Genomic DNA, 13,363 nt, shown 5'->3' with positions numbered 1-13,363 from the left:
TAAAAAATAAAATTAATTATTTAAAAAATGCTGTTTTTACAACTTGTATTTAAAAAAATGTTTTAGACAAAATATAAATCTATCAGACAAATCCGTTTTCTAGTTTAAAAGACCATTAAGCTCTCAATTTTATAAACGTGCACATATATTTCTGCTTACTATATAAAATTCTATATATAAATAAGATACTATTATTTATTTCTGTTTTCATGTTTTTTCTAAATTAATTTTAGAAAAAATAAATACTTATTTTATGCATTTTTACAAGATGGGGTACTCGATTGGGCAATTGATGTTTGTGAAATGCTTGATGCAACATTTTCAAATCAAGGGATTGGCAGGGATGGATTCCCACAGTCCCCTAGATCACCTGTTTTTTTTTTTTTTTTTTTTTGTAGGATTACATAAAAGATTTTTTTTTTTTTTATAATTCCCATTTAGCACATTTCATAGCTTGCAAAGTTTAGTATTGCATAGTTGCTTCTCAGTGTTCTCGTAAAAAATCTTTCAAAAACAACTATGATAATATAGATGTTTGTTGAATTTGTGGGAGATTAAAAACAAGTAACCTGTAATAATCATAAACACAGTTTCTACAAAAACAGATTTCTAGACAAGATCACATCTCTATTAGGGATTACCGTGACTTCTGTCTTAGCATAAGCACATCACAAATATTGTTACCTCTGCATCTAAAAAAATGGGTTTTTCTATTTTGCTCTCGGTTTTTTTTTTTTTTTTTTTTACAAACAGCTACTCAACTCTGTACAAATCTCAAATCTGCCTTATGTTGTTCCCACATATAGGGCATTACCCTCAAAATGTCTGAGACCTCTGTTTCACAGATGGTTTGTTTCTGCTGCATGCCTTTTCAATATAGTTTCATGGGCACTGTTTTTCTAAATTGGCTTATTCAAACTGAACTGAACATGTGCTGCAACCAGTCAGCATCTGTTTATTGTCCAACCTCAAGCTCACAGAACAGGCTTTTCTTTGTCCTCCAAATTTTTCCAGTTTCCGTTTTCTGGAACAACCCTTTATACGTATTTCCTGAAAATTACAAGTTATAATGTCAACAAGTATCTTTTTTTTTTTTTTTTCACCTTTTCAACCTTCAACCCAAGCACAGTACTAAATACTATAGGTTTCAATACCTTTCATGCTTGGGGTTATCAAAAAAGAGAGAGAGAGAGAGAGAGAGAGAGAGAGAGAGAGAGAGAGGCAATAAGAGAAAGCAGTACTCTCAATTTGATTATCAATAGTGACTCTTCATGAATTAAGAATCTCCAGATAAAGGAACCAATAAGCAACAGTGAGCATAGTGTATTGATGTGAGATTTACTTAAAGATATGATTCTTGTCAAAGGTAGTTCTAAGTGTTACTGACAAAGAGATATAGGACATTATGTTAAAATTTGTAGATAATGTGAAGATTGGTAAGGATGATGAGCATCAACAGTGTTTCTTCAGGATGAGTTAGGTTGTAGGAATGGGCAGGCAAGTGGCAACTGCAGTTCAGTGCTGGAAAATGCTAGGTTTTATACTTAAAATAATTCCAAAACAATTTATGCACTTAGAGGGACTTAAAAACTTTAGAGGAAGAAAGGAATTTGGGCTCACAGTACAAGCAAACATGAAATTTTCTGTGCAATGCAGACAAGCAACAAAAGAGAACCTATGGTGTTCTGTTTGATTTATTGAACAATTGCTATTAGAGATAAGGAAGTTATATTTCCACCATGAAAGACTGTATCCTGAAAAGATCCAAATGGCAATTTACCTGGGGGAGCTCAGCAAAGAGCACCCATATAAGGGGAGACTTCAAATATGTCGACTACAGAGCTTAGTAAGTGGATTCTGTAGCGTGGCCTGTGATTGAGGTTTATAAGGCCCTGAGAGAGAATAAAATGAAAAAAAATTTTTACGCATTAAGTGATGCTAGACCCAGCAGGAATAAATTAAAACTAAGTGGGGAAAATATTGTAGAGCATTTCCTTTAGGCAGTGAGTTGATGTGCCAAAATTCCTAGATCCAAACACCCCTTTTTCAAACTGTAAAACCAACATTAAGTGCTTATACAATTATAAATGTAAAAATAGAGTAGTTTTTGTTGTAATGTTTTTTATGTGTACACTTAAATTAATCAATGATATGGAGAGTAATTTATGCATTAGAACTTTTATTTTGAGAAAACATCGTAGGCTGCTGGCATGCTCCATGATCACATCTTCTGTTTATAATATTTACTGTGGCAAGATCTAGCATGCTGCTGAACTTGTTCAGCAGCATGCTAGTATAGCTGCACAACTCTCCAGATTTACAATTGAGAATCTGTGTATTTTGACTCAATTTGACCCTACTCTGTCTCATAGTTGGTCAGATTCTCCAAATTTTTTTTCTTAATTTCATTACTGAACACAGCTATAATAAACAGCAGAGAATAGTTCCCAGTTTACCATAAAAAAAAATTTTTTTTTTTTTTTTTTTGCAAGCTTTCATTTTCAGTGTAACAGATGATATGCCTATGGTTGATATCTTCCCTCAGTTCAGAATGCAATAAAGATTAATAAAACTTATAAAGTTCATATATAATTAAAGATTTATTTGCAAAGGAAAAAAAATTGTGTTTTCAATTAGCAACACTAAATAAGTGTTGCTGGTAATCTAGATATATGAGCAAAAACATCATCCTCCCTGTCGATAAGTTGGTAAAGGCTCCTTCCTTCTCGGTCACAATTACAAAAGACATGAGAAAAATGTGCAGAGACAAGTGTTGAACATCAAAACTAGTTGATGTGGTAAAACTTCACCATAAGGTAATAGTAGTAGTGGCATGTGATGCAAGAAAGCAAGTGAATGAGCTTATGCAGCATCAGCCAAAAAAAAAAAAACACCATTCCCTCCAAATGCCTGTCCAGTTCCTCCTTAAATTTATTTAACCTATCAACTTCCACGACAGATGGAAGGATGTTCCAGCAATTAACCACCCGCTGGCTAAAGGCAAATTTCCGCACATCTATTCTACATATCTTTTCTTAATTTGAATTTATGCCCTCTTGGGTTCGTAATCTGAACAAGTGGAAGGATCCTAACAGAATTCAGCATGCTCAACCCATTCAAGGCCTTATACACCTCAATCAGATCACCGCACAGGTGCCTAGTCTCCAGCCACTGCAATTTGCAGAACTTAAGCCTCTCTTGGTAAGAGGATCCCTTCATTCCCCTCACCAATCTTGTTGCCCTTCTCTGTACTCGCTCAAGCAAATCTACATCCCTCCTAAAATGAGGCCTCCAGACCTGTACGCAGTACTCAAGGTGTGGCCTGACCATTTCCTTATACAGAGGGACAATCACCTCCTTTTCCCTGCTAGCAAAATTCCTATATATCATTGACAAAACCCCACAACCAGGTGTGGAAGCCTGTCTGCATTGCTTGGAAAACTTCATATCTGACTGCACAATTACTCCCAGGTATTTTTCATTTTCTACCACCTTAAGTGTAGTACCACACAGTTGGTACGTTTCTCTGGGGTTACTTCTACCCATATGCAGTACTTTGCATTTGTCAAGGTTAAACTTCAGTTGCCACTTAACCCATCTGTCCAAATTATCTAGATCCTGTTGCAGTAGTACACTGCCATTATTGTCATTAACAACCCTGCCAACCTTTGAATCATCTACAAACTTCGACACTAAGCCTGATATACCTTCATCAATATCATTGATAAATATACAAAACAGAGGACCCAACACCAAACCCTGTGGGACTCCATGAAGAGCAGCACCCATTTTTACCACCCTCTGTCTTCTCCCACTCAACCATCCTTTTATCCATTGTAGCAACTTACCCTTAATACCATTCTGCACCAATTTGTACAATAGTCTTGCATGTGCAACAGTGTCAAAAGCTTTCCTGAAATCCAAATATATGATATCAAAATTATTTTTTGCATCCAGTTCCTTTGTAACCACATCATAATATCCTATCAAATTTGTCAGACAAGACTTTCCCTTAACAAACCCATGCTGTGTCTGAATTATTGCTGCAGTCTTGTCTAGATGATCCTGCAATGCATCTTTAACCAGTGACTCCATTATTTAACCTGGAACAGAAGTTAAACTAACTGGTCTGTAATTACTCGTGTCACCCTTCGATCCCCCTTTGTGAATTGGGGATACATTTGCACATCTCCAGTCCGTAGGACCTCCCCTGAGTCCAAATATGCTCTCATAATTATGGCTAAGGGTTTGCTTAGTTGCTTTGCCACCTCCTTTCATATAACTGAATAGATCCCATCCACCCCAGGTGCCTTTCTTATGTTTAACTTCAACAATTTCTCCTGCACTTTGCTCTCAGTTATTACAAAATCATTAAGCACCCTACTACAATTTGATAACATGCCATTTTCTATATATATACACACACACACACGTATATGGTAAAAGCACACATACAAAAACATGTTAGTTCAAGCTTACACATTTTACTGTTGATGTGATTGTATGCTGGTATGATTCAATGTAGTGTTACAACTTCAAATATTTAATACTGATAACAAAAGTTTAATGACTATGAATAAATTCTGTAAATTGTATTTGGCAACCAATGACTTTCTATCATGAATTCTTAAGACCAAAGCATGTTTCCTGATTTCAGATGGTTTGCTACCCTCCAAACAGAATTCACAGATGGCAAGTTGCCCAACTAGGTTAGTAGATAATTGAGTTAGATATTATTGAACTTAAATATAACTATTTGGAGAATTTATTCATCATCTGCTGAATTGATTTTGAAAGTAAAGAATTATTTTGAAGATAAGTTCTGTCAGCCTTTGAGTCTGAGATACTATTAAGAAAGAATTCATATGCAGTGGTGCTTAGTTGGGGAAATAATTCCTCATAGTAATTTCTCATGCTGAGTGTTACAGAGTATTCAAGCAGGTGAAGAAAATATTGAATTCATATCTTCACTTTCTGGTGCAATTTTGGAAATTCTCTTGAAGGCAGTGCCATTTTTATGAACAAAACTTTGATTCAACATTTCTGAAGATGTGCAATCTGCTATAGTATTCTTGAAGCAATTATAATCAATTGATGGCTAACAGAAATTCACAGAAAGAAAAATGTTAGGTAAGGTAATGTTTAAAAGCATACTGTATTTGTAAGCAATTCTATTATTGTATTTAAAAAAATATACATTTTGTTGGAGAAATTTTATTTATAGTGCAGTGTGAACTTTAAAAACCACCTGCTTTTTTTCAAAAAATCTCCTACAACTACTGAACTCCAACTTTTTGAAAATCAAAAGTTGGCCACTGTGCTGTCTAACAATATGCTTGGTTTTACATGAATGTATTATTATGTACAAAGGTTTTATTGTACTTTGTACAATAAAACTTTGTAACAGAAATGCATACAAGTAAAGAAATTGATAATGTCTGTTACACCTTTGCTTATACAGGAGGTTTGAGTTTTAAAGGTACTAGGGTTTATCTCGTTTAGGCTATTTTTCATCTGGACCATTTTTGGCATATTTGGGCTTGAATTTTTTGTTAAAATTGAAGTGACTGTCACCATTTAGATTTTATAATTTCAAAATTAAAATTTTGCTTTATCAACTTTTTTTTTTTCTCATTGTGAAACCTTTTCCCCATCACTGGTTTAGCTGAACACATCATCACTGTACTTCTGAAACAAACCAATTTTATTTGAAAAAAAAAAAAAAAAAACCAGAACAAAACAATAGTTGTGTGATTGGTTTGATTTAGTTTATATGTGCATTAGCAACAAAGGCCATTATGCACAAAGACAACAGGCTGTGTCAGACTGTGCAGAGGTGCCACACAAATTTTATAATTTGTGTGGCACCTCTGCACAGTCAGACCATCTTATTTATTATTTTTCTCCTTCAAATAAAATGATTTGCTCTTTTAAGAAGTATACAATGATACTTTTAGACTAGAGGACAACTTTCCTGTCAAGAAAAGCACTTCTAGGCAAATTTTTAATTTAGAAATTGTAATATGTAGCTCAATTTTAATGTCAGATTTGAAAGTTTCAGCCTAAATATGACAAAAAAAAAAAAAAAATCCAGGACAAGAGAGAGAGAGAGAGAGAGAGAGAGAGACACCAGTGCCTTTTAATTAAACACTCTGTACACCTTCCAATATATAATAGACATACAAAACTTTAGTTATCGTGTCTAGAAACTTTAATCCTAATTACCCAGTAATTAGGATTAAAGCTTATTGGTAGCTTATTTTATCTGGTTTAACTGCCACCTTTGTAAATCCAATAATTGAAATATAAAATTTTTTCAAAAGAAATTTCCAGTCACAGCTTAAAGGTTCGTAATTTTTTTTTTTTTTTTTTTAATTTCATAATACAATACAATAGTCGATTATTTTCTTCAAAAAATATTGACTTCTGAACAGTGCAATTGTAAATGATTTGACTTGTTGCAAAGTTAAAACTTTACATTCCTCTTTTAACTTAGAAAAATGCAGAACTTTATTATTGACATTACAAAACTAGTTACTTAATAACTAAAAAAGTCAACAGAAATATTTCATTCAAAAGCATTGAGAAAAAAAGTAATTTTGTTGAAAAATAATTATACTAGAGAACTAAAGATTGATAGGGAAGAGTGAAAAATTTTAACATTGGCCTAAACATTTTCACTGAGAAAAAATTATTTTGTTTATATAAGCTTATGAACACTAAGTCACATTGCTGTTGTTAGCTAAATATATACTTCAGTATGCTTATAAAATTATCACATAAAACGATTTATAATTATAGCAACGGAAATGTGACAATAACTGATGGATATGGCATCATATTTCACAATAATGAATATGGAAAGAGCAATTAATGATCTATCATGATTGTGGATATAGGGAAATAAAAAGTAAAGAAAAAAATTACTGTAGAAATTTTTAAGTACCATAATAAAATTATTTTAAATCAATTTCCTTGGCATTTTAAAACAACCTTAGTGAACTATAATTTGCTGATGATTCTACAACAAGAGCAGCATAACTGTTTCATTGATGGATCAGCATATATATAACTATACAAACTGTACAATACAAAGTTTCTCCCATTCGAATTATGTTGATGAAACAAACTGTACACACTTTTCTTTCCTCATCAGCTTGTTTATCAGTCTTTAAGGAGTTTATTTTTGGGTTCATTTCTGTAGTTTCTTCAGCTGTTTGACATCAGCTTCTCCATAGTATTTTTCACTGTAATAAATAAATTATTCTTGTAAGCAAATAAGCATTCAGTTATCAGAATGTGGCAAAATTAACTTTTTCTAGTGACAAAAGAGGTAAATGATAAGTAACAAATTGCAGAAATTTTATTCCATTAGCAAATAAAATTTCTTTCAAATACAAAATTGCATATGGACATAATATTCACAATAGCCTTTTATTTTCTGTAAACAAATTTATTAAAAAAGTTTGACAGTTAGAACTCAAAGCCCATTATAACACTGTTGTTTAAAATTAATTAAGGCTTGCACTCTTAATGGTTCTCTGACTTAAAAAGAAATGTAAGCATCTATTAGTCTCATCTTGATATTTTCTGAATGCAACTTAGTTTTTTAATTTTCAGAAGAGTAAAAATTTTTGTTTAAACATGTAAAAAAAAAAAAAAAACCATTTTTAACACACACACACACACACATACATATATATATACACACACACACACACTAGAAGCAAAGGAAAAAAACACCTTTTATCAGAAATAAAAGAAATCTGGGCACCTGTCAGTTGCTATGTTATGATCTTTGTCAGTTGCGATGTGATGGATCTTTTGAGTTTTTTTTGCAAGGGTTTTTGAATGGAAGCGGCAAGTGTGTAGGGATATTGTCATGATGCACATGCCCACTTTTCTGGCCATTTTCTCCAAACAATCACACAACTACTGTAGAACTGTTCTACAGTACTGTTTGACCATGCAGAACACTGCTGTGCAATTCTAAAAATGCAATAAGCATGATCTTTGCATTTGAGTGACTGTCTTTCTTTTTTGGGCTTTAGAGAATACAGTCTTCCACTGAAAGGGGCCTTTGTTTCCGGATCATACATGCGATTTGTCACCAGTAATGATGTGGGGTGCAAACTTGGCTGAAATTCATCTCAAGAAATAATTTCTTCTTGGACATATCAATCACTAGCAAATTCAGAGACAACTAAACATCACTCTTGATCAGATTACCACAATATGAATCCCATCAAAAAGGCCTCTCATTAGGAATAACCACCCTATCACTTGCATTCAACTATGACACTGAATAAGTAAATAGTCCTTAAGGGTAAAATATTTTAATGTAATTTAAAAGTCAAACTACAAAAGTGATAAAATACATAAGTAATTACAAACTCTGGAGCTATCCACATCCATAGAATGGATGTGGACAGCTCCAGAGATAGCATTCATAGTGTGTTGCAATTTGAATGCTCATCCACTGCTGAAGAAAAAAGCTTAGGCTTTAGAAAGCTCCAGAATTTGTAATTATTTTATTACTTTTAAATTATGCAATTATATTAAAATACCAGTTTAATTTTATACTATGTAGATGGTGTCTTCCACTATCTATACACTATTTATTTACTCATAGTGGCATTGCAAGAAAATGATATGATGAAAAACTGAATTGTTTTTTGAAGTCGTAAGGTGGCCAAAACGAGAATCGTTTTTGATGGACAAGTGTCCCTCAACTTTGTGCGCCAGTGGGAAGTCTCAATTAACATCTCTGAAAGCTCTTTCTGTTGCACTTTCCTGTAATCTTAAACAAAACTTGGGGCAAATTTGTTGCACACAAAACTCACTCATTTTAACATGTGAAACATACATCTATTCGATGTGTGCTAATTCAAATTGAGTGTAGTAAACAAGTGATTAATGCATTACTATGTCTACGAGTCACTGAGCATGTTGCAATGACACCAATTTCAAGTTACAAAGCAGTCCTCTAACTTTTTGATAACATTAGTAAGTTTCAAGACTGCAGCAAAGTAGGAGTTAGTGTGAAAGTACAGAATTGTGTATGTGTTCATATCAACCTGACACCAAAAAATATATTAATCTTTTAAGCTCTCTCTTGTGAACTCCTTTCTTACAATGGTTGAATTTAACAAGTTTTTTTTTTTTTTTTAATGAAGGCTTGTGTAATAAGTATTTATGTCCTAACAACTTTGTAGCCGTTTCAAAAAATAATACACATAAATTGAAAGAAAAAAAATTATTTCACTCTTGAAATACAATCTCAGAGGATATATAGTATCAAATTACTCTTAGGAATGAGTTGCTTGTGACTGGAATGAAAATGTTCATAAAATAAGCAAATACAATACAGTATGCCCTCATTAATTCAATATTGGATTATTTGAAATGCGATATATTTTGAAGTCTCTACCATTCCTTAATTGATGATATATGGTTTTATGTGCATTTTATTATGGATTAATCAATATGAATCTACAATGGAAATTAGTAGCAAATAATGCAAGAAAAGCAAGTTTATACACCATCAGCAAAAAAAAAAAAAAACCTTCCTACAGTTCCTGACCTTTCCCTCTCCAATAGTTTGTTCTAGTTCTTGAATTTATTTAAACTACCCACTTCCATAACAACAGATGGAAGTTTGTTCCAACAATCGACTGGCTGAAGATAATTTCTACACATTTATCCTTTAACCATCCTCCTTCAATCCAAATCTGTCCCCCTTATATGTAACTGAGCAAGAGGAAGAATGGCATCAGCACTGTGCTTGCTCATTTCAGTGAAAGGCTTAAATACTGCTATCAGATCATCTTCCAAAAAGTAGTCTCCAGATGGCAGTTTTCAGTAGCTCCTTCCCAAAATTAGGTCTCCAACTTGTATGCAATAATCAATATGCAGCCAAACCACAGCCCTACAACAATGGGATAATCACTTTATTTCCACCAGCAAGATTCCATGAGCTGTTATAACTGAAAACATTACAGGTCAAAGGTCTCAAAGAAACAATTGTCAATATATCAGTCATCCACTAAACTAACAGCCTGTCTGCACAGCTCAAAGAACTTCATGTCTGACTGCAAGATTACCTCTAGGTCTTTTTCATTCTCCACTACCTTAGTGTGGTATGTTATTGTGGGATTACTTCTCTCCATATGAAGTACCTTATATCTGTCTTCAACTGTCACTTCCCACCCCATCTACCTGAATTTTTTTTTTTTTATTTTGTTGCAGTAGCATAGCCTGATTACAGTCATTAATCACCCTGCTAACTTTCATATCATCTGCAATAGTGATTGTCTGGATAGTCTCACAAACTCATGGAATGTGCTCAAATGAACTAGAAAGAAGGTAATTTATCTGTGCAAGTGGCTGCTTGTGTTGTTGCAATTTCAGAAGTGTGAACTGGGGTCTTGAAGCATTCTCACACCTTTGGACAGCGTGCCACACCTACATGTTTTGATTTTCACCTGTAATTGTTCTACGTTTTGACAGGTAATCGATCATTATGCCTTTCTCATCCCAATACACTGTCAGCAAGACCTTTCCTGCTGACCCTTGCCTTCTTGGGGTTGGGGAACCATGATGTCATCATTCCATGGACTGTTTTTTACTTTCAGGGTCGAAATGGTGTATCCAACTTTCATCCTGTGATTAGACGACAGAAAAAGTCTTCCTCATTTTTTTGGCACAGGGCTAACAACTCTTGTGATTTCTGTTGTTGATCAGCAATTCCCCAATTATTGACTGGTTTCCAGTCAATAATTGGAGAATCCACCTTGCACTCAATTTCCATAAATGGAGTTGATCATGAAGGACTGTTTCAACAGAGCCCACACTAATCTTCACCTCCTGGGACAATTTACACACAGATATTACACACAGTGATCTTCCATGAATAACAACTCCACTTTTCTGATTGTGCTGTCATCAATGGCTGAATGGGGACGACTGGGAATGGGCTCAGGAGCAGCAGTGCTATGCACTGATGCTCCTGGCTATGGAGGTGGCCTTTTAGGCAGTGGTGGGGTGTCACTACTTTTCATGTGGCAAACACAGCAACCAACTTTCTTTTTAATTTCTGGAAAAGGTTTTAAGTTTTTATTATTTTTTTAAATTCATTCTGTTTTAAATAATATTTCATCTTTTCTTAACGTATTTATTTCGGTACTTTATGTAATTTTTCATTTAATGAAAAATAAATATTTAAAATTTTTTTTTTATTTTGTTGCAGTAGCATAGCCTGATTACAGTCATTAACCACCCTCATTTGAAATTAAAAGAAAGATTACATATTTCTTTTAATTTCAAAAAAAAAAAAACATTTAGATAAATTATAAACGTCAGTCTAAGTTTTTTTCATTTTAAAAGAGTTAAGTACAAAAAATTTAAAATATGCACAAACACGCACATATTTGTGCTTATTAAATATATCATTAAAAAAATTATATATATATATTAATTAAAATAAGAGGCAGAATGGAAAAAGTGCATAAAAGAACAAATAAACGAAGACAGCAGTAACAGCAAGTAAATTAGTTACAAGCAAGGCTTGTAATCTTGGCTACGTTTGCCTTTTGTTTAATATCTTTAAAAAATTTTTTATATGCATATTCCTTCCACTTTACCTTTTTTCCCTTCTTTCTGCTATTACTTCTATCTTCATTTATTTGTTTGTTCCTGTGCTTTTTGATTCTGCCTCTTTTATTTTACTATATTAGGCAACATATTGGTTTTGCACAAGCAGCCACTTATGTTTACTGATATCTATTTCTTTATTGCTTCATTTTTGTGTGTCTTCATAATGTATTGGCTGTAATGAGTGCTAATTGCTTTATTTATGATGTTAATTAAGTAAAAAAGAGCTTAAAAATTAACACAAAAATTGGCCTGATTTCACAAATCTCAAGATCAGTGTCCAAGCTAAGCAAGCCTTACTCCTCAGCAACTAACTTGTCCAATTTTAAATGGGACAAGTAAGCTGCCCAGAACAGGTAAACTGCAGAAAAAAGTTCAGTTATTTAAGGAAAACATTGTCCTTGCTAATTGAAATGTGAAATAATTATGAAGGCAATAAGAACAAGATTCACAATATTTATGGAAAGCCCATAAAAAAAAAAAAAAAAAAAAGTCATTTCCATTTATGCATAAGTAGAAATTTTAGGAAAGACTAGGGAGAAAAGGTTTCTTACCATCCTGGGACATTTTCTGGGTCATCACATTGTAGATTGTCCACGTTGAACACTGTACCTATACTACATCCATAGGCACGAGGTACACTATCAATGCACACATAGAACTTACGGCAGTCAGTGGGGTGAGCATGTCGAGAATACATTCCTGGTTGGTCAATGTCTGCAGCATCAGGACATACAAATCCTTCAGCCACCTCTGGATATGAATGAATAAAGGATAATCATAATTAGTAATATTATAAAAAACATGTTAATTTGAAATAGCAGTACTTCTTTACTGTCAAAAAAAAAAAAAAAAAAAGGTAACTAAAAGAATATAAGATAATATAATCTAGTATATTTATCAATGATATTGAGGAAGGCATATCAAGCTTAATGTCAAAGTTTGCAGATGATACAAAGGTTGGCAGGGTTGTTAATGACAGTATGCTGCTGCTGCAACAGGATCAGCAGTGCGTAGCACACGATTCTTGGTTAGACCAGTGTTTGAGCCCGTCACCACCCAATATAGAATGCGGAATGGTCAGGGAATGACCACCACATATCCCGGAGCAATATGGCCTTAGTTGCTAATGCTCCTTAAAAAAAAAAAAAAAAAAAAAAAAAATCCAAACAGCAAACTTAGGTGGGTGTGCTGCTGGCGGCACATGGAGCACACAAGCAGCACAAAAATAAGCATAGATCATGTTACAATTAACTAGCAACACTGACAATTTAAATAATCTTTTAGTAGATCCTTTTCTTGGACTTGGCTGATATTCATATTTTATAGTCATTATTATTTTAAATGGAAAGTCAGAAATGGCATACTAAGCACAAATTACAACTGGTTATCTAAGTACACAATATAATAGGATGAAAGGAGTAGATGCAGTTTGTGTGCTCTGTACAACCTACTTATCAAGGATTTGAAAATAGTAAAAATTATAATTTCATTTTTTATTCTGACACTATATTGGATAATAAGAACATTATAATATCTTTAGAAATAACAGTAGTTATCCAAAAAAAATTGTTTCCTGATTACCTGACTTTTGTACATGACAAAGCAAGAGAAATCAAAATTCAAGCTATATGGAAGTCAGTGCAGGAGGCTGGGGAGCACAACACAGAACCATAAAGAATTTTTTACAGCTTTATTTCTTCAGTGAATA

At 33.3% G+C, this 13,363-nt stretch overlaps 1 protein-coding gene across 1 annotated transcript in view; it reads right to left on the bottom strand.

The window, feature by feature from the left end:
* Nucleotides 1–6,651: 6,651 nt before the first annotated feature.
* The window catches only part of LOC150089457 (protein obstructor-E-like), a 73,929-nt gene continuing 67,217 nt past the window's right edge, over nucleotides 6,652–13,363 (bottom strand). The window contains exons 4-5 of the mRNA XM_090389505.1: nucleotides 12,207–12,405; nucleotides 6,652–7,247 (exon numbers count right to left, since the gene is read on the bottom strand). Of these exons, the coding sequence (XP_090245631.1) occupies nucleotides 7,193–7,247; nucleotides 12,207–12,405 (254 nt within the window). The 3' untranslated portion in view covers nucleotides 6,652–7,192. The remainder of the gene's footprint in view (nucleotides 7,248–12,206; nucleotides 12,406–13,363) is intronic.

Source organism: Mastigoproctus giganteus, chromosome 2, assembly GCF_048544385.1.
Source record: "Mastigoproctus giganteus isolate SK-2022 chromosome 2, ASM4854438v1, whole genome shotgun sequence".
NCBI classification, from domain to species: domain Eukaryota; kingdom Metazoa; phylum Arthropoda; class Arachnida; order Uropygi; family Thelyphonidae; genus Mastigoproctus; species Mastigoproctus giganteus.
This window is presented reverse-complemented; position numbering and strand designations above follow the sequence as displayed.